This window comes from Phacochoerus africanus, chromosome 16 (assembly GCF_016906955.1).
Source record: "Phacochoerus africanus isolate WHEZ1 chromosome 16, ROS_Pafr_v1, whole genome shotgun sequence".
NCBI lineage: Eukaryota > Metazoa > Chordata > Mammalia > Artiodactyla > Suidae > Phacochoerus > Phacochoerus africanus.
Genome location: NC_062559.1, coordinates 55,779,418 through 55,796,297, shown reverse-complemented (window position 1 = coordinate 55,796,297; position 16,880 = coordinate 55,779,418). Strand labels below are relative to the sequence as shown.

The following is a 16,880-nucleotide window of genomic DNA, read 5'->3' as shown; positions in this document are numbered from 1 at the left end:
GTAACCTGGGCTCTGGGTTCACGTGGAACAGGATGAGGCTGGGACTGGGCCCGTGGGGTTCAGCTAGGCCATCTCTGTGGGGGATCAGGCTGCCCTGGGGAACCCCTCCCCCTCCCCGTTCTGACCCCTGGCCCCAGCGCTCTGGCACTGCCTCCCCGCCCCCAACACTCACCACTCTTTGCAGCCCAGCTGCAGGCGGTCCCCGGGGGCCAGAGTCACTCCAGCTCCTTCTCCTGAGCCGTGCTGGCAATTACACTGTTCTGGGGTAATGCAGCCTCCAGCCTGCTCCAGCAGTCCCTGTGCAGAAGGGGGACACAGGGACAGGGCTGTGTGGCAATCATATCACCCTAAGGCTCACAGCAGGTGTACAGGTGGGCGAATGGTCACGAGGCAGAATGTGAAGAACGATGCAGAAGAGAGGGGTCGCCATGGGCATCATGGAGGGGAGGAGGTGCGGAGAGCGACCAGAAGACCCCTCCTCCTGGGGCGTCCCCCCTGGCTCCACGCCTCACCTGGGGGCAGTAGCAACCAGGCTGGCAGGGTGGCAGGTCCTGGCAGAGCTGACGGCTCAGGTGTGTGGCACAGAGGCTGGCACAGGGGGAGCCGCAGGCCTGGAACTCGAAGGGTGGTGTGCAGCCGTCCTCTGTGGGGGGACGCAGGTGGGCTGGCGGGGGCGGGGCAACCCAAGACACCCTTGGCTCCCCAAGCCCAGAGCACACTGCGCATGGCCCCATCATATCTTCTTGGGGTCACCGGGTAAAAGCGCAAGGTGCCCCCTGCTGCATCTAAGGATGGATCGGTGTCGCCCACCTAGTGCCCCCTCGGCCCCTGTGGGTCCTCCGGGGAAGGGTTAGGACATTTGGGGCCTTGGAGGGCCAGGAAGCTGCATGGAGTCCAGGGACCGGCACTGGCAGGTGCTCCAGGGACTGGCAGATGGAAGACAGAGGGGCAGAGACGGAGGGTAGCTAGAGCAGGAAGTAGGGAAGATGCACTGTGCCTGGCGAAGGTCACAGGCAAACAAAGCCATGGGGGACTGGGGCTGCAAAGTGGGGAAACATGGGGAAGGCTTGGGGATGGGGGGAGGAGCAGCTGTAGGGAGAGGGTAGCTGAGGGTGGGCCAGGGTCACTGCAGGAGCGGGCAACTGCTCTGAGGTCCTGGGGACCCTGAGGCTCACTGCAAGAGGAGCTGGGGGGCTCCCGGGGGACCTGCCGGCTCCCTGGCTTCTTGGTCCCAGGGCCTCACCAGAGCAGTTGACGATGAGGCAGGGCCGGAAGTGGCCATCCAGCTGTGTGCAGGGGGGACCCTCCCCGGCTCCTCTGCGTGCTGGCCTCTGGTGTCGGTAGCGCTGCTGGACCAGCACCTGGCATGAGCATCGCGTCCAGCTGCTCCAGCTGCTCCACACACACTCCTCTAGGGACCAAGCAGGAGGCAGGTGTCCGTGCGGGGCCTCTCTGGGCTCCCCAGCCTCTCTCCTCCCATCCCTGCCCTAACCAGCAACCTGAACAGGAAAAAGGCAAAAGGGAGCTAAGAATTCCCATGGGTCCTGGCTGGCTGGCGTCCCTGTAATCCAGCAGCAAGGGTCACACCTCAAAGGGCTTTAATAGAATTGATGGTGGGAGAAAGAGAAAAACTAAAAAAAAAAAAAAAAAAAAAAAAGGAAAAATACTTGGGGGAGGGAGGTCCTGTTGTGGCCCGGTGGAAAGATCATGACTAGTAGCCATGAGGAGGCGGGTTCCATCCCTGGCCTTGCTCAGTGGGTTAAGGATCTGGCGTTGCCATGAGCTGTGGTGTAGGTCGTGGACATGGCTCCGATCCCACATTGCCGTGGCTGTGGTGTAGGCCGGCAGCTGCAGCTCCGATTCAACCCCTAGCCCGGAAACTTCCATATGCTGCAGGTTCAGCCATAAAAAGCAAAACCTGGGAGGGGTTAGATAGCGGTATGTTTTGGGGGGGTGATCTACAGGACGGGAGAACATATTACTCTCCAAACTCCCCAGGGTGGGAAACAGGGAGCGGACTTCCCTTCCAGAGCACACTCACCCAGGCAGGGCCCTGGGTAGCAGGCCTGGGTGTCCAGGTGGAGGAAGGTACCGTTGCAGGTGGCAGCAGCCTCAGCTGGCGGGCAGGGACAGGACCCAGAGCGGGAGGCCAGGCCTGGGCCGCAGCTGCGGGAGCAGGACCCCCAGGGGCCCCAGGAGCAGGCGTCCAGCAGCCCCCAGCAAGGCTGCTGCCCACAGCGCTGGGTCTGGGTGTCTGGGCCCAGGCACCGGGGTCCCTCTTGGTGGGCAACCAAAGCCATGCAGACCCGGGTGCGGACCTGGTTTCCGCCTCCACAGGAGACAGGGCAGCCAGACCAGGGGGACCATGGCGTCCAGGCCCCGGGCCCTGCGGGAGGGCGCAGGAGAGGTTAGAGGCGTCAGGGGGAGCAAAGGGCAGAGGGTCGGTGGGGAGCTTCATGGCACCATGGGTGGGGGGGAGGAGGTGCTGGCATTGAGAAATACAAGCGGGAGAGAAATACAGACACAGAGCAGGTGGAAGACAAGGCATGAGGCTGGCGGGGAGGGGAGGGGGTGAAACCCCAGACCTGCACACTCAACGTCTTCACATACGATGCCCTCCGGGGTGCAGGAGCTGAGGGAAGGGCCCAGACTCAAGGACGCTGCTGTCCAGCAGGATGGTACCAGCCACCCTGCCCCTGCCCCTGGGCTTACCACTGCTGGCACTCGCCCTGTCGCCAGCTGTCCCCCAGGGGGCGCAGGCGGGCCCCGTGCAGGCACAGGGGTGGGCACGGGGGCTGAGGGCAGGGCTGGCTCTGGGACTGCTCCTCCCGACACTCTGGGGCCCAGGAGCCCGACGTGGAAGACCTGCGTGGGGTCAGGGGCCGAGCAGATGAGAGATGAGAGGAGAGAGCCCTTCACCACTCCTCCCGCTCCTGTTGAGACCCTCGACGGGAAAAGCCAGGGTGGGTGCGGAGGTGGCTAAGAAAAGGCACAAATGACCAGGGACAAAAGCTGAGGCTGGAGCACGGGGTGGATACAGAATCACCGGTGGGGGCAGATCCTGGAACTCAGTGACAGGGAGGGGGACCCAGGTGGGGAGAGGTGACACATGCTTGGCCCAACCCCATACGTACCGGAAGCGGCTCTGCTGCCCTGAGGGCCCACATGAGTGGCTGCAGGGACTCCAGGCTGACCAGCGGCTCCAGGCACAATGGGCGGGTGGCAGGCAGGGCTGAGCCGTGCAGGAGAGCCTCCCGGCCTGGCACGTGCAGTTGTTGCAGGCCTCCTGGTGCCGGCTCCCAGGAGCCCAGCTCTGGCCCTGTGCATCAGTGCACTCGCAGTGCCCAATGGGCACGCAGCCGCCGTCCTGCTCCAGGGAGCCTGCGGGGAGGCAGCCCTCCAGTGCTGCACCGGCACCCGGGGCCCCCCCACCTTCCCATGCAGCCGTCCTGCCAGGCCTCAAGGGCCCGGGCAGCACCTACCCTCACCTACCCTGGAGACAGCGGCAGCCCCGCTGGCAGGCCTGGTCATCCTGACATACAATCCCCTCCTGGAGGTCTGAGCAGCGGCGCGGGCAGCGGTTGGCACAGCTGACCACCTCCATGCCTGCTGGGCAGCCCTCCCCTGAGCAGACAGGGAAGACCAGAGTTAGGACCACCCTGAACCCCAGGGCTCAGAAAGCCTCCCCCTGCCTGATCGGGGGCCACCCTCACCTCTGTGAAGCTGTATGACCCCTCCTTCCCCGAGGCTGTTGCCCATGGAAACATGGAGCCCTGGGGAGACCCTGGCATTGGGACATTCTGAGTGACAGTTCCTCTTCCCTGTGAGCTCCAGGCACCCAGCCTGCAGCCAATAAATGCTTGTAGAGCTGCACTGAGTCTGAGCATCTAACAGCCGACATTCTCACCTATGCGGCTCCTTTGTATGTTCGTCCAGAGAAGGACGGAAGGGAATGTCATTGGGCTGTGTCCTAACAGAGGTGGTGGCCCTAAAGTCACCAGGTCCATGGGGTCTGGTGAGCTTGGAAGGACCAACTAAAGAAGGAGCTGAAGCTTGGGGGCTGGAGAGAAGGCATTACAACCCTCCTGGCTCAATCCATAACCCAGGTGCCAGGTACCCTCCAGACAGTCCTCCTCAGCCCCCCTGGAAAATCTTGACAGGAGCAAAGCTGAGAGGATGAGTTCTAGTCCCGGATGGGGGTGGGCAGTGGGTGGGTTCCTGGTCACTGGGGGTCCTAGCCCAGTGCCCAGATCCCACCAACCACTCGTGTGGGGCTTGGTTTCCTTAACTGACCGATGAGGTAACAGGCTGTCCCCCACCTACGTCAGAGGGTGATGTGGGTATGGAATTAGGGCTGGCGGTGGGGAGAGCTTGCAGAGGACAAGGCCCGGGAGGCGGGGGTGGCTGTCACCACTGCCGTACCACAGGGCATGGGATTGCAGAGCCGAGCGTGGTGCCTCTCCCCCACACAGGGGGCACCCCCATTCTTGGGTGGGGGGCTCGAGCAGCTGCGGCTCCTCAAGGATTGGCCCCCTCCGCAGCTCCGGTCACACCAGGACCAGGGGCTCCAGCGTGACCAGCCTCCAGGCACTGTGTAGGAAGAAGGGCCACACAAGGGGTCTGAGCCTCGGGCAGGGTCCTGCACTAGAGCCAGAAGTGCCACAAGGGGCCCTGATGCCAGGGCAGGGCACACCCTGGTCCTCCCCAGCCCGCCTCACCTGGGCAAGCACGCAGGTTGCAGAAGCGGCGCTCCTGGTAAGCTGTGAGGATGTCCGGGCACCAGTGGCCACCGGGCCCAGGGGGGTGGTACGCCCGCAGGCGACGCTGCTGGCCCACTCCACAGCTGCGGGAGCACGGCTCCCATGGGGCCCAAGTGGTCCAGGAACAGTTCCCGGCCACGCAGCCAGGACCAGGGCACAGGGGCAGCTCTGCCAAATGGGACGAAGCTGAGCCGGAGCCAGCCCCTCCTCCCCCTGCCCCCGCTCAGGCGCCGACCCCCTCCGCCAGGGCCAGCTATGACCCCATCCTGACCTCTGGGTTCCCCTTTCAGACCCAATTCTGACTGCTGTGTGGCTCTTGTAGGGGAGAGTAGCCCCAGACTCCCAGGGCAGCGGAGGGGTTTGGATGGGACCGTGGGAGAGTGTTTGGGGCACACAAGAGTGAGGATTTGCTGGGAGCTGGTAGGGCTCCCCAATGACTGTTGGAGTTGACAAAGAAAGGTGAGGGTTCAGGGTCAGCCACAGATCCGTAGTCAGACGTCAAGGTGAGAATCTGATATTCCCTTGAGGGGTATGAGATGCAGGGAGCTTGGGGTTGGGACCCTGGCCAGGGGTCAGAATGAGCTGTCTGAGGGCAGACGTCGGGGTTAGAGGGGATGGTCAGGGTCCAGACCCAGGTTAAAGTCAGAGGTCAAGACCAGAAGGCACACCTGTGCAGAAGGGCAGGTTGCAGGGGCGCCACTGGGAAGTGACTCCTCCAGTGCAGTTTGCCAGGCAGAGGCGGCTGCGGCTGCGCCAAGCAGGGTGGGCGGGGTCAGTGCAGGTGCTGGAGCAGGGGGACCACGGGGACCACAGGCTCCAGTCGCCTGGTGGGGAGAGGGTCTCCTGATGAGTCAGCCCTGAGCTCCTGGCCTCTCCACCCCCAGAAGCAGGGCTGGGGGGGAAGGAGGCCTGAGGCTTGCTCTTCCCAAAAGGAGGGGTGAAAGGAATCGGAGGCCACAGCCTGAGGAGCCTGGGATACCTGGAAGGTCTGTCATCGGCTCCGCCGTGGACCCTGTAGCCCCTGTGCCAAAGGAAAACCCTGCTCAGAAGTGTCTCCCAGCCTGTGGTGTGCCAGGATCAAGCCTGAGGCGGACAGCCAAGTTCCAGACCTGTCGCTATCCGATTCAGCCCAGACACTCCAAGCCCCAAGCATAGCACTTGCTCATGGCACCAAAGCCTTTGCTCAGTCTGAGCCTGCTACCTGGCCTCTTTCCCGTCCAACGCTTGTGAGAGTCCTCTCCATCCTTCAGAGACTGCCTCCTCCAGGAAGCCCTCCTAGACTATCCCTCTAGGAGAATTTTCAACCCCTGTGACATTCCCTAGCACATGCACCCTCCTACAGGGCTCGCCACATGCTGAAATGCATTATCTGGGTCCCTGGGTTCCAAGGTCAGGGTCCTCACTCCCCCACCCCCCAACACACGGACATTTTGGTGCATTTGGCAAGAGCACCAGAAATTTGGGTGAATGTGCCTGAGCAGAAAAGAAACACAGAACCAGACAGTGAGAGGAAGAGAGACCCAGAGCTGGCCTTAGTGACGGCCAGAGACAGGAAGGGACAAAGGGCCAGCTGAAGTGGCTGGGGCCAGCCGGACTCCGCCCCTCTTTTGCCCTCCCCTCACCTGGGCAGTCAGGACTGGGGCAGTACTCCAGGTCCTGGCGAGGCCCATGGCAGCTCTGGCCGCCAGGAGCAGGTGCAGGACGCACACACTGTCGGCTGCGAGTGCGGGTGCCCAGCCCGCCACAGGAGCGAGAGCACAGGCCCCAGGGGCCCCAGGGACCAAAGCCACCACCAGCTTTGGCGCAGTCCCCCATGGAACAGGACAGCTTTCCATGCGCGCAGGAGCTGCGGAGAAGGTGCAGGGTTAAGGGTCCAGCAAGGGGCCTCCAGGAGAAAGGAGTGCGAGCGAATATCTTGGCCCCAAAGAGCAAGGGGACGGAGCCAGGGTCAGCCCAGGTCCAGAGGGGGCGAGGCAGCCCAGGGCTCCCCCAACCCAGCCTCTCATACTCTAATCCCCTCCCTCGATCCCAAGTCTCTCCCACTCCCATTGTCCCCCTCACCAGTTGCTGCAGCCTATACGGAGGGTCTGACCGGAGCCCAGCTCATCTCCAGGCCCGAGGGGCTCACCTCCCTCTCCCAGAATCGGGGGGGGAGCCCCAGGGTCTGCACTGGCAGCTCCCAGCTCCCACGGCAGCGAGGCAGGCAGTACGCAGGGGCACTCCTGGTGGGAGCAGAGGGGAAAGTGTGGTGGCCACCACCCTCCCGCGCCAGCCCAGGGAGGGTGGGGAGAAGGTGGGGGGAGGACAGCAGGGGTTGGGGTGAGGCTCTGGGTGAGGGCTCTGGGCCCAGGAGAGCATTTCCATGAGCAAGCGGGTCTGTGCATCTGAGCCAGAGGTGCGAACGCGAGAGGTGCCAGGCTCTGGGCTTGAACGGGCCGCCAGGCAGCTCCCTGCATAGGGCACTTAGCCAGGACGCAGCAGGGTCAACAGGGGGCCTTGGAGATGGGATGGGCTTGAAGCAAGAGGGGAGGAAGTGGCCTCAGCTAGGAACCGGTCACCGGATTTGAGGCTAGCTCTACCAGTGACTGTCTCCTGATCTGGTGTCCCTTCCCCTTCCTGGGGCTCAGTGTCACCGGCTCTAAGTCAGGAGCCTTGGAGGCCATAGGGTCTGCAGAGGTGAGGGCTGAGGGCTGACAGGGGAAGGGAGGGCAGGACCCTGGGCTCCTGGCAAGGCGAGTTCTAACCTGGACACAGGCCCAGTGATGCAGGAAGGTGCCCTCGGGGCAGTGACAGCCCTCCTCACAGCCAGCGGAGAAGCAGCCCACCTGCTGAGTGACGTGGGCACAGGAGAAGGGGCACCCCTCGCCAGCCTGGCACTCCCGGTACAGACGCCCGGCTGGGCAGCCTGCCTCTGAGGCAACACCAACGTCAGCACTCGGCTGTGGCCCGCACGGCCTCCTTCTGCGCCCACCCCACGGCCGCCTCTAGTCACCCCCATGCTCATCCCCCCATGTCCCCCAGTTGTGCCCACAACACCCTCCCTGGGCTATGTCCCTCAGGGCCTGTGTCACGCCCACTGCATCAGCCTCCATCACCCCTTGGCACAGCCCAACCTGCCTGCTTCCTCCTCCCCAGCCCAGGCCCATCACCAGCCTGGGTAAGAGACGGCACGTGGGGATGGGGAGGGCGAGGTCAAAGGGCACCTGTGAATCAGGGTCAAAGGCCAAGATGGGACTTAAACCTCAGTCGGAGTGTCCAGGGCAGAGCCCGGCTGGGACCCACCTCTGCAGACCTGGGTGTGGCAGGAGCGGCTCTGGCGGGCAGGCCCCGGGCAGGGCGGCCGCCCACAGCGGCGGGAGCGCAGCTGCTCCCCTCCCCCACACGAAACACTGCAGTCCTCCCAGGAACCCCAGGAGCCCCAGACCCCAGGGCCGGGGCAGTCAGGCACCTCCTGGCACTGCAGGATGCCAGCCGCACAGATGCTGGGGACAAGGAAGGAGGCTTTAGAAGACAAGGCCCTGCCCGCTGTCCCGAGGGCCCCACTGCCCAGCAGGCAGCCCACCCTCTCCCTGGCTCTGTGGCTCACCAGTTGTCACACGGCCCAGTCACCACCTCCCCAGGTTCCAGGCTCTCCCAGGAGCTGAGCCCAGACCCTGCAGACCGGCTGTGGTTCTCAGGGATCCCTGAGGGCACAGGAGTAGGGGCAGGCCCTTCAGACAGCTCTGCCCACCACACCAATGCCTCCTCTCGCTCAGCCACCTCCCTGCTTGCTCTGTATCGGATTCCACCCCACGGTGACCCAGATCCTGGACCAGCCGAGGGATGCAGGAGGATGCGGGGGAGATGAAGGCCTGGAATGCTAGAGAGGCCAGGAGCTGCCCATCCCTGTCCTGCAGCCCAGGTTGGCCCCTGTGGGCAGAGTGGCAGGGACGAGACCAGTAGGTGCTGCTCAGGGGGCGGGTGGGGGAGGGGATGGGAGACACTGACCCATGGCTCTGGGCTGGTACTGGCAGCGGCACTGGGCTGGGGACACACAACGACCATCCTGGAACAGCTGGCCGGGGGGGCACCCGCAGCTGGGCTGGCAGCCCGTCAGGCCTGGCTGACACATGACCCCAGAGGACAGGTCCTGGCAGGAGCGGGGGCAGGGCTGCCCACAGGGAAGAAGAGCCTGGCCACCGGCACAGTCTACAGCAGGAGGGAAGCAGAGAGGGCAGGTGCTGCGTGGGGGTCCAGCCTGAGGACCCCAGCTGTTGGGTGACGAGCTCTCCTGCCACCCCCACTGCCTGCTTGGACCTTCCACCTTGCCCCAGTTCCACAGGGTGAGCCATCTAAGGGCTGTCCCCCAAAGAAAGTGACACACACGTGTGTATGCGGGAGGTCAAAGTTAGAGGCAGCCTCTCACCAGCCATAAAAGGGACCCTTCCAGACCTCTGCCCAAGCCCTCACCAGTGCATCGGGTAGAATTGTCCCAGCAGAGGCGACTCTGCCTGTAGCTCCCAGGGCAGGGCCGGCCTCCCTCAGGGGTGGGAGGCCAGTTACAAGCTCGGCTCCGATGGGACTGCCCCAGGCACACGTCACAGGGAGACCACGGCCCCCACGGGCTCCAGGATCCGTCCACTGTGGCAGGAAGACAAAACCAGCTGTCTGCCTCCAGAGGCGCAAGAGGTCCCAGCCCACTGGGATTGGAGCCAACTAGTGGGGGTGCCTCACCTGGGCACGCAGGGGTGCTGGCACAGGGCTCCCTCTGATGCTGGACCCCTGCCTTCCCCGCCTCGCCAGGGCATGGGGACCCCCCATGCTGAGGAGCCGGGCAGGTGCAGGCCCTGGAGCGTGTCCTCATCTGGCCCCGGCAGGGCTGGGTGCACATGGTCCACTCCGACCACGGGCACCAGCTGCCGGGCACTGTGGGGTCAAAGGGCAGGTACTGAGGTGCAGCCCTCCCTCCCCCGGCCCCGGCCCCAGTCCCCGCTGCACCCCGGGCTGCTTCTTCACCTCTCTCCGAGCTGGTACATACCTGGGCATGGCAGATCTGTGCAGGTGAGCCTGCCCTCCGAGCAAGTGCTGGGCACAGGGCGGGAAGGCACAGGAGGGAGGGGCAGCTCAGTCCCACCCGTGCACTCCACACACACCCCTGCTAACCCACCCCCACTTCCCTCTGAGGTCTCAGCTCCCCTCTCTGGCCTCCAGCCCCTGCTACCTGTCCCACTCAGAGCCCTCTCCATGGTCCTGTGGACTCTGTCCTGGGGGGAATGATCACAGGTCCTCTGCTGCTGATGGGGGCCAGATGGGGGAAGGGGAACACCACCCCAATGTCCCTCTTCCCCCGCACAACACAGCCCGGCCCCCCAGAGTCTCCCAGACCCACGGAGCTGGCTGCCTCCCTTTCCCCACCTCTCAGACAGGTGTTAGGGTGCCTGCCTGCCGCATCTTCTTAAAGCCCGTGGGAGTCCAAGGTGCATCAGCCGAGACCAGGAAAGCTCAGTGCAAAGTGGGCTAGTCCTATCCCCACCCCTGCATCTGCCCCCACACCCTGTCCACCCAGTGCCCTCACCCCTACACCCTGTCCACATGGTACCCTCACCCCCGCACCTGCCCCTGCGCCCTGCCCCCACACCCGCCTCACCAGTAGTTACAGCCATCGGGCCTGGCCAGCTGGGTGCCCGGATGGTGCCGCGCACCCGTCAGCAGGTCCAGGCAGCCGCAGTGGCTGGGCTGCACGCAGACAGCGCCATCAGCACTCAGCACCTGGCCCCGGGGACAGTAACAGCCGGGCTGGCAGTGCCAAACACAGTGCTGGGGACAGCAAGGGTTAGTGGTTAGTGGACAGCAAGGCCAAGGGGTGCCCAGGAGGGACGGGGACACGAAGGAGAAGGCTGAGGGGCAGAGGGAACACAATGCGATGCTCCAGGTCCCGGCCGCTACGTTCTAAACGCAGTTTATGCCCAGTCCCCACCAGAGCTTCTCCTCCAGGGGAGGATCAGGGGAGAGGAGAGCCCACCAGGGCTTCCCCAGGCGGCATGTCCTCCAGACGGGAAGCCCGTGGAGGGTGAGTGGGACAGAGGCAACCCCCAACAAGGGGCAGCCAGCCTGGTGGGCGCTGACCCTGCCCCTCCCCTCTAGTGCAGGGGCGGCCCCAGGTCAGAGGGGCCACAGGCCACACCCCAAAGCCACGCCCTGCCATCCAGCAGAGTAACCCCTAGGAGCCCAGACTGACCACGAGGTCGTCACAGGAGCGAGGACAGGGAGGGCCACAGGGGCTGTATTCGGCGCCCTCAATGGCGCTGCAGTTGGTCACTGTGGGGAGGGGACAGGATGGGCTGAGAGCTGAGTGGGTCACCCACCCTGGCCTGCTCCCCCCTAAGGCTCCCTGCAGTTGTCCCACCTCTGCTCCTTGACCCCCCTGTCCCTGGCAGGCACCTGGGCAGGGCAGAACCTGGCAGGCGGCGCCCTGGGCCCGAGGCCCCTCGCAGTAATCCCCCAGGCCCTGGGGCGGGGGCTGGTCACAGGCTCGGGTCCGGCTCCAGAGGCCGCCCCCACAGCTCCGGCTACAGCTGGACCAGGGCCCCCAAGGGCCCCAGGCTCCAGCTCCTGGGGAGGTGGCAGAGGAAGGAGCGGTGAGGGGAGCTTAGCTGGGGCTGGGGGCAACCGGTGCACAGGGCGAGGAGGAACACCTGCGCTCCATGGGACTCACGGTCACACGCTGGCAGGAGGCAGGGCTCCTCGTCTGCCTCAAGGCCAGGGCAGGGAGGTGGAGGTGAGGCCGATGGGGGCGGCTGTGCCACACTGGGGGGCCTGGGGCAGAAGCGGTGCCGGTGGCGGCGGGCAGGGCCACAGGAGGCCGAGCACTCGCTCCATGGGGTCCAGGGTGACCACGTGGGCCGAGCTAGGGTGCACGGGAGAAGGGGCAGAGACGACAGAGCATGTGGAGGCTGAGGGCCCTGGGGGCTGGGGCCAGCTGAGAGGCCCAGGGCGGGGTGCCCTCCTCCCTGCCCCCACCTCTCCCCAGTCCCAGCACAGGCCCCCAGGGAGGGGCAGAGGGAGCCGCAGGGGCGAAGTCAGGAGAGGGCCCCTTCCTACCCTCCTCACAGGGCCAGGCCGTGCAGTTGGTGACAAGCCCAGAGACACAGGAGCTGGAGGAGGAGCAGCAGTGGGGCGGGGGCTGTTACAGGCCTAATGCATCCCTCAAATTCCTAGGCTGAAGCCCTAACAGGCGGACGTGACGGCAGAAGGCGACCTTCTTTGGAGAGGGGTCTTTACAGACGCGATCGAGTTAAAACAGGGTCATGAAGGTGACCCTGATCCGACATGACCGGTGTCAGACTTGGGCGCAGACTCCCACAGAGGAAGACCATGTGAAGACACAGGGTGGGACCGGCCATGCGGGGACAGCCAGGCAGCATTGTGCCCAGAGCCCAAAGACGGGAGTGGCCTGGACAGCCCCTCCCTCCCAGCCCTGAGCAGGACCAGCCCTGCCACCCCCGGGATCTTAGATTTTCTAGGCTCCAGAACCCTGAGAGGATAAACTCCGTATTCAAGCCACACGGTGGGCGGTGTGGCAGTGTGGTCGCGCGGCCCCAGCAGCAGAGATGGGCAGGAAGCGGGAGATTGACAGGGGTGACGTGGGTGGGGCACGAGGGGGCTTGGCCCTGGGAAGCCAAGTTCTGTGGGGAGGGGTGTCTCTGTGGCCCATGGGAGGTCAAGACTCCCAGCCACTGAGGAGAGACAGAGGGGTCCTTGGGGTCGTGGGGCCATAGCAGGGGGAGGGGCTCACCAATTCTCACATGGACGACGCACAGCACTGCCCGGGGGGTGGAGGCGACCCCCGTGGGTGCAGGGGCAGTCCTGGGTGGGCACACACACGTTGTTCTGGAACCAAAGCCCCTCTATCACCTTCCAGTTTCCGGCCTGGCCTGCTCCGCCCCCAGTCAGAGCTCAGCACCCACTCCAGTGCCACCCGCAAGCGCCACAGATGCCCCTTCCCAGTGTCAGTCTCTTCCTGCCCCCCAACATCCGGAAGCACACACCATCAGGTTCAGGGCCAGTGGGCAAGGGCAGGGACCCCCGATTTCTGGGAGAAAAAACACATCTCAAGGGCAGGACACAACCCGGCTCTGTCAAATCCATGAAATTCACTAACAAAACGTGAGACATGTGATTCATACAGGATGGAGTAAAAATAAACAAAACAAAATCAGATGGGACTATGTGTACAGGGGGTTTGGATAGAAGTGACTAGTGTCTCAAATTTAAAAACACTCCCATCCAGCAGCACACGATTCGAAGTCAGACTGGTGGTGGCCCTGGGGAGCACTTTACTGTCTCACAGACTCTGACGCCCAGGGGCACTATCACCCCAGTTTTACAAGTGGAGACACTGAGCCATGAGCATCCTCAGCCCAAGGTCACAGAGCTGCCAGTGGAACAGGCTGACGCCTCACTGGAGTCTGGTCAACCAGGCCGCAGGGCTCAGCAGTGCCTCTGTGTTCCTCCCCGCCGGCCCACGTGCTCCTGTCCAAACTCCACCACCCTCACCACCAGCCTGGGTTTCCACCACCCTCCAGCAGGAGTGGCGCCTCCCCGCTCTCCAGAGCCTTGGCTCTCTAATGGTCAAGTGAGGACCGCCTCCTCCAGGAAGCCCACCGTCATGAGCCCCACCCCCACCAGTCTGCCAGAGCCAGAGCTCACTTCCTGTGTATCATGTGGGTCTGTATTCCTTAGAGCGGCTCTGGGTCTGCTTCCCCCAGACTGGAGGCTCCTTGGGGACAGAGCCTGCTCTTCCCCACAGTGTAGCCCAGCCCATGACTGAGCTCAGTAAACAACTGGTGATAACAAAAGAGGACAGCATGCTCAAGCCGGCACAAACCCTGAAGACCTTCTAGAGCAATCACCGTTTTACCAACAGGAAGACAGAGGCCCAGACCTGAATGCCTCTGGCCCAGGATCACCCGCTAGTTGCTGTCAGAGCAGAGCCACGCCCCAAGTTCAAGGCTCCATCCCAGCTCTGCTGGGTCTCCCTGTCTCCAGCCCCCCGCCCTTGGCTCTGCCCCTGCCCAGGCCCCTCAGAGGTGGGGGGTGGGGGGGGAGGATATTCACCAACAAGAGCATCCCGGGCAGGCAGTAGCAGCCGGCATGGCAGGGCTGGTCAGTCCCTCTCGGGGTGCTGAGCTCCGCACAGGAGGCAGGGCCCTGGGCACAGTCCAGCCATCGCTTGCCCGGAGGACACACACCGGGCACTGGTCCTGGGGACACAGAGATTGACAGCTTGGCCCAGGTGCACTCACCTTTCCCCCAGGCTCCCACCAGGGAGAGGCATCAGCTCCCGGTATGGCTGGGGAGGTCGTGGGGCTGCCCGGAGCGGGAGTGGGGTGGGAGGAGGGCTCAGCGGGGACCCCGGGGTGACAGGGAGGGGTTGACAGGGCCCTTGGTGGTGTGGGGATGAGAAGGGATGGAGGGGCGAGGAGGAGGGGTGGGTGCCCTCACCTGCACAGGGCTGCAGGGCGCAGGTGGAGAAGTCCACGGGGCTGTGCCCGCTGCCCCCTCGGGTGCGATTCCGGTAGCCACCGCCACAGGGCACGGAGCACGGAGACCAGGGGCCCCACTCCTCGCCAGGACCTGGGGTGGCACCCAGGTCACTGCACCCCTGCCTCCCACCCCCAGACACCCAGTTACTCCACCCCCTGGATCCCAGGCTCCTGCAGCATCAACCCACCTCCAGGGACCTCACCCCTCCTGGGAGCATTCTGGATTCCACCTGGAACAGGGCTGGCCTCCAGGGGGCACCCTCCTTAGGGCTCTCCAGGGACCACACTCTGTGGCATCTCCCAGGGAGGGTCCTTGCACCTCTCCCAGGACTAGGAGTGTTCCTGGCTCCCCTCTGGAGGTTTTGAGGCCCCCAGCCCCAGCTCTCACCCCGGCATGGCTGCAGGCTGCAGAATTCAGCCTCCACGTTGGGACCCTGGCATGAAGGCCCTCCGAAGGCAGCTGGGGGTGCAGTGCCCGCCCGGAAGCGCCGCCGAATGCCCACATCACAGCTGCGGCTGCAGAGACTCCACGGGGTCCAGGGGCTCCAGCCACAGGCCACTGCCAGGTCGGGTGCCAGGAAGAGACACAGAATGTGTGAAACCTGGTCAAGTCATCCCTGGACCCCAGCTTCTCCAGGGCACCCCCGACGCCAGCAGGGGCTGAGTACTAAGGGGTCACCATCGCCTAGGGCCTCTAAGAACCCACTGCTGCCCATTCCGGGGCCCCGAGCATGGGGTTACCTGGGCAGGGCTCCGAGGTGCACACCATCTCAGCAGAGATGCAGGTGCTGCAGAGAGAGGACCCTGTGAGGCCACGGTCAGCCCTGCCCTTGGATCCCTGTGTACCCGCCCCCAGGGAGAAGTGGCTGGAACCACGGTGTCCACTGCACAGAAGAGAAACCCAGGCCTGGGAAGTAGAACAAGCTCCCCGTGTCCACGTGAAGTTCAGGAGTGACCAAGCCCCCCCGCCCCGCGCCCGCCCCATACTGCCGCTCCCTGATGACCTGGGCTCTGCGCTACACTGTGTCCCTCATTTTACCCTTTTAACCCTTTCATTCCATTTGTATTTATTAAACACCGTGGAGAAATGACTTCGAGAGACTCTTCAGGGCCAGTCAGGAGCTGTTCAGCAGGAACAGACACCAGCTTGAGTCTCCTGGGTCTTTCTCATGAGTCTTCCTTCCCTTTCACTTTTCGTCAGTACATGTCTTAAAGTCCCTTCGCCAAATACGTGGACTTTTGAGAAAAAGAATCAAAGAGAGAAAAAGAAAAAGAGAAAGGGGCAGTGGGAGAGGAAGAATGAAGGAGGGAATTGGCAGTTGATATGGGTGGTAGAGAAAGAAGAAAATGAACGGAAAGAAAATTTTAAAAAGAAAATTTAAAAAATAAAGTGAGGGACCCGGTTAGCATGCCCTCTAGCGGCAAGGTCTGGTATGAGCTTAGAGTGCCGGGTGCTTCAAGGTTTCTGAGCAAAAATCAGGTGGATCCCAGGCAAGTTATACTGAGGAAAGAGAAAGAGCGGTAACTGGAAGAACAGAGAACACCCCTCCATCATGAACTGCCTCACTCAGCTGAGCCTCCGTCTCCCCAAAAGCCAAACGAGTGGGACAGTCCCTACAGGCACCCACCCTCAGGCCAGACAGCTCTCACCCACTCCATCCCCAGGGCCAGGGCAGGGCAGCACGGAGGCTTGCTGAACCCGCCCCCGGTGTGTGTGGGAGTCACGCACGCCCACCCCCAGAACCCCTACACTCCCTGCCCTCACCCCGATGCTGGTGCCTACCAATTGTTGCAGGAGTCCAGCCGGGCCACTGCTCCTGGTGCATAGAGCTGCCCACGCAGCTGGCAGGGGCACTGACTGAGGGGCAGGCAACTGGCGTTGTGCAGGAAGAGACCAGGGGGGCAGGTACAGCCAGGGCTGCAGAGGCCGGAGCACTCCACCCCAGGACCCTGCGCCAGGCACAGCCGAGGGCACGGCCCCCCCTCCTGGCGGCACTGCTCCGCCGAGCGGAACACCATGTCCTCTGGGCACTGGGCTGGATGGGGAGACGGAGCCAGTCTCAGCAGAGCTGGAAGGGCAGGGAGATGGAGGGGTGGAAGGGCAGGAGATGCAGGTGACCGAGTGGCAGCCAGTGGGTGCGACTGAGAAGCTAGAGGAAGCCCCCTCCCTCAGGGCACAGCTGGTGCCTGGTCCCCAGTGGGTGGGGGCTGGAGGAGACACAGGAAATCTGGCAGAGGTCAGTGCCATGTGAAGAGGGGTGGGAAAAGGTCAAAGCTCCAGGGGCTGGCTGGACGTGGCCCCAGGAGAATGGGAGGGGACCCAGCACCTGTGCAGGGCTGCGTATTGCAGTCCCTCGTCTGGCTGTGGGGTCCATGGCACCCAGGGTTCCCAGGAGCCGAGGCAGGGCAGCTGCGTCCACGTGTCTGAATGCCTCCATCACAAGGGGCCGAGCAGGTGGACCAAGCGGCCCACAGACCCCAGATGCTGGGCACTGTCAGGAAGAGTGAGTCGGCGGCCAGGGACACAGCAAAGACAGGGGCCACAGGGTCAGCGCTGTGTGGTGCTGGTGCCATGTGGTGTCTTAACTGTAGCTTC

General features: G+C 63.9%; 1 protein-coding gene across 1 annotated transcript in view; it reads right to left on the bottom strand.

Moving 5' to 3' along the window:
* The window catches only part of LOC125117669 (SCO-spondin-like), a 55,627-nt gene that overhangs the window by 7,927 nt on the left and 30,820 nt on the right, over positions 1-16,880 (bottom strand). Inside the window, exons 55-87 of the mRNA XM_047763701.1 lie at positions 16,612-16,770; positions 16,068-16,320; positions 15,026-15,072; positions 14,673-14,843; positions 14,244-14,375; positions 13,857-14,002; positions 12,535-12,629; positions 11,841-11,893; positions 11,455-11,646; positions 11,181-11,351; positions 10,978-11,057; positions 10,387-10,556; positions 9,778-9,824; positions 9,474-9,665; positions 9,210-9,380; positions 8,748-8,948; positions 8,347-8,443; positions 8,043-8,242; positions 7,505-7,671; positions 6,822-6,982; positions 6,383-6,606; positions 5,740-5,781; positions 5,429-5,584; positions 4,719-4,928; positions 4,423-4,590; positions 3,493-3,624; positions 3,135-3,381; positions 2,713-2,865; positions 2,586-2,632; positions 2,042-2,386; positions 1,244-1,411; positions 513-643; positions 173-297 (exon numbers count right to left, since the gene is read on the bottom strand). Of these exons, the coding sequence (XP_047619657.1) occupies positions 173-297; positions 513-643; positions 1,244-1,411; positions 2,042-2,386; positions 2,586-2,632; positions 2,713-2,865; positions 3,135-3,381; positions 3,493-3,624; positions 4,423-4,590; positions 4,719-4,928; positions 5,429-5,584; positions 5,740-5,781; positions 6,383-6,606; positions 6,822-6,982; positions 7,505-7,671; positions 8,043-8,242; positions 8,347-8,443; positions 8,748-8,948; positions 9,210-9,380; positions 9,474-9,665; positions 9,778-9,824; positions 10,387-10,556; positions 10,978-11,057; positions 11,181-11,351; positions 11,455-11,646; positions 11,841-11,893; positions 12,535-12,629; positions 13,857-14,002; positions 14,244-14,375; positions 14,673-14,843; positions 15,026-15,072; positions 16,068-16,320; positions 16,612-16,770 (5,053 nt within the window). The remainder of the gene's footprint in view (positions 1-172; positions 298-512; positions 644-1,243; positions 1,412-2,041; positions 2,387-2,585; positions 2,633-2,712; positions 2,866-3,134; positions 3,382-3,492; positions 3,625-4,422; positions 4,591-4,718; positions 4,929-5,428; positions 5,585-5,739; positions 5,782-6,382; positions 6,607-6,821; positions 6,983-7,504; positions 7,672-8,042; positions 8,243-8,346; positions 8,444-8,747; positions 8,949-9,209; positions 9,381-9,473; positions 9,666-9,777; positions 9,825-10,386; positions 10,557-10,977; positions 11,058-11,180; positions 11,352-11,454; positions 11,647-11,840; positions 11,894-12,534; positions 12,630-13,856; positions 14,003-14,243; positions 14,376-14,672; positions 14,844-15,025; positions 15,073-16,067; positions 16,321-16,611; positions 16,771-16,880) is intronic.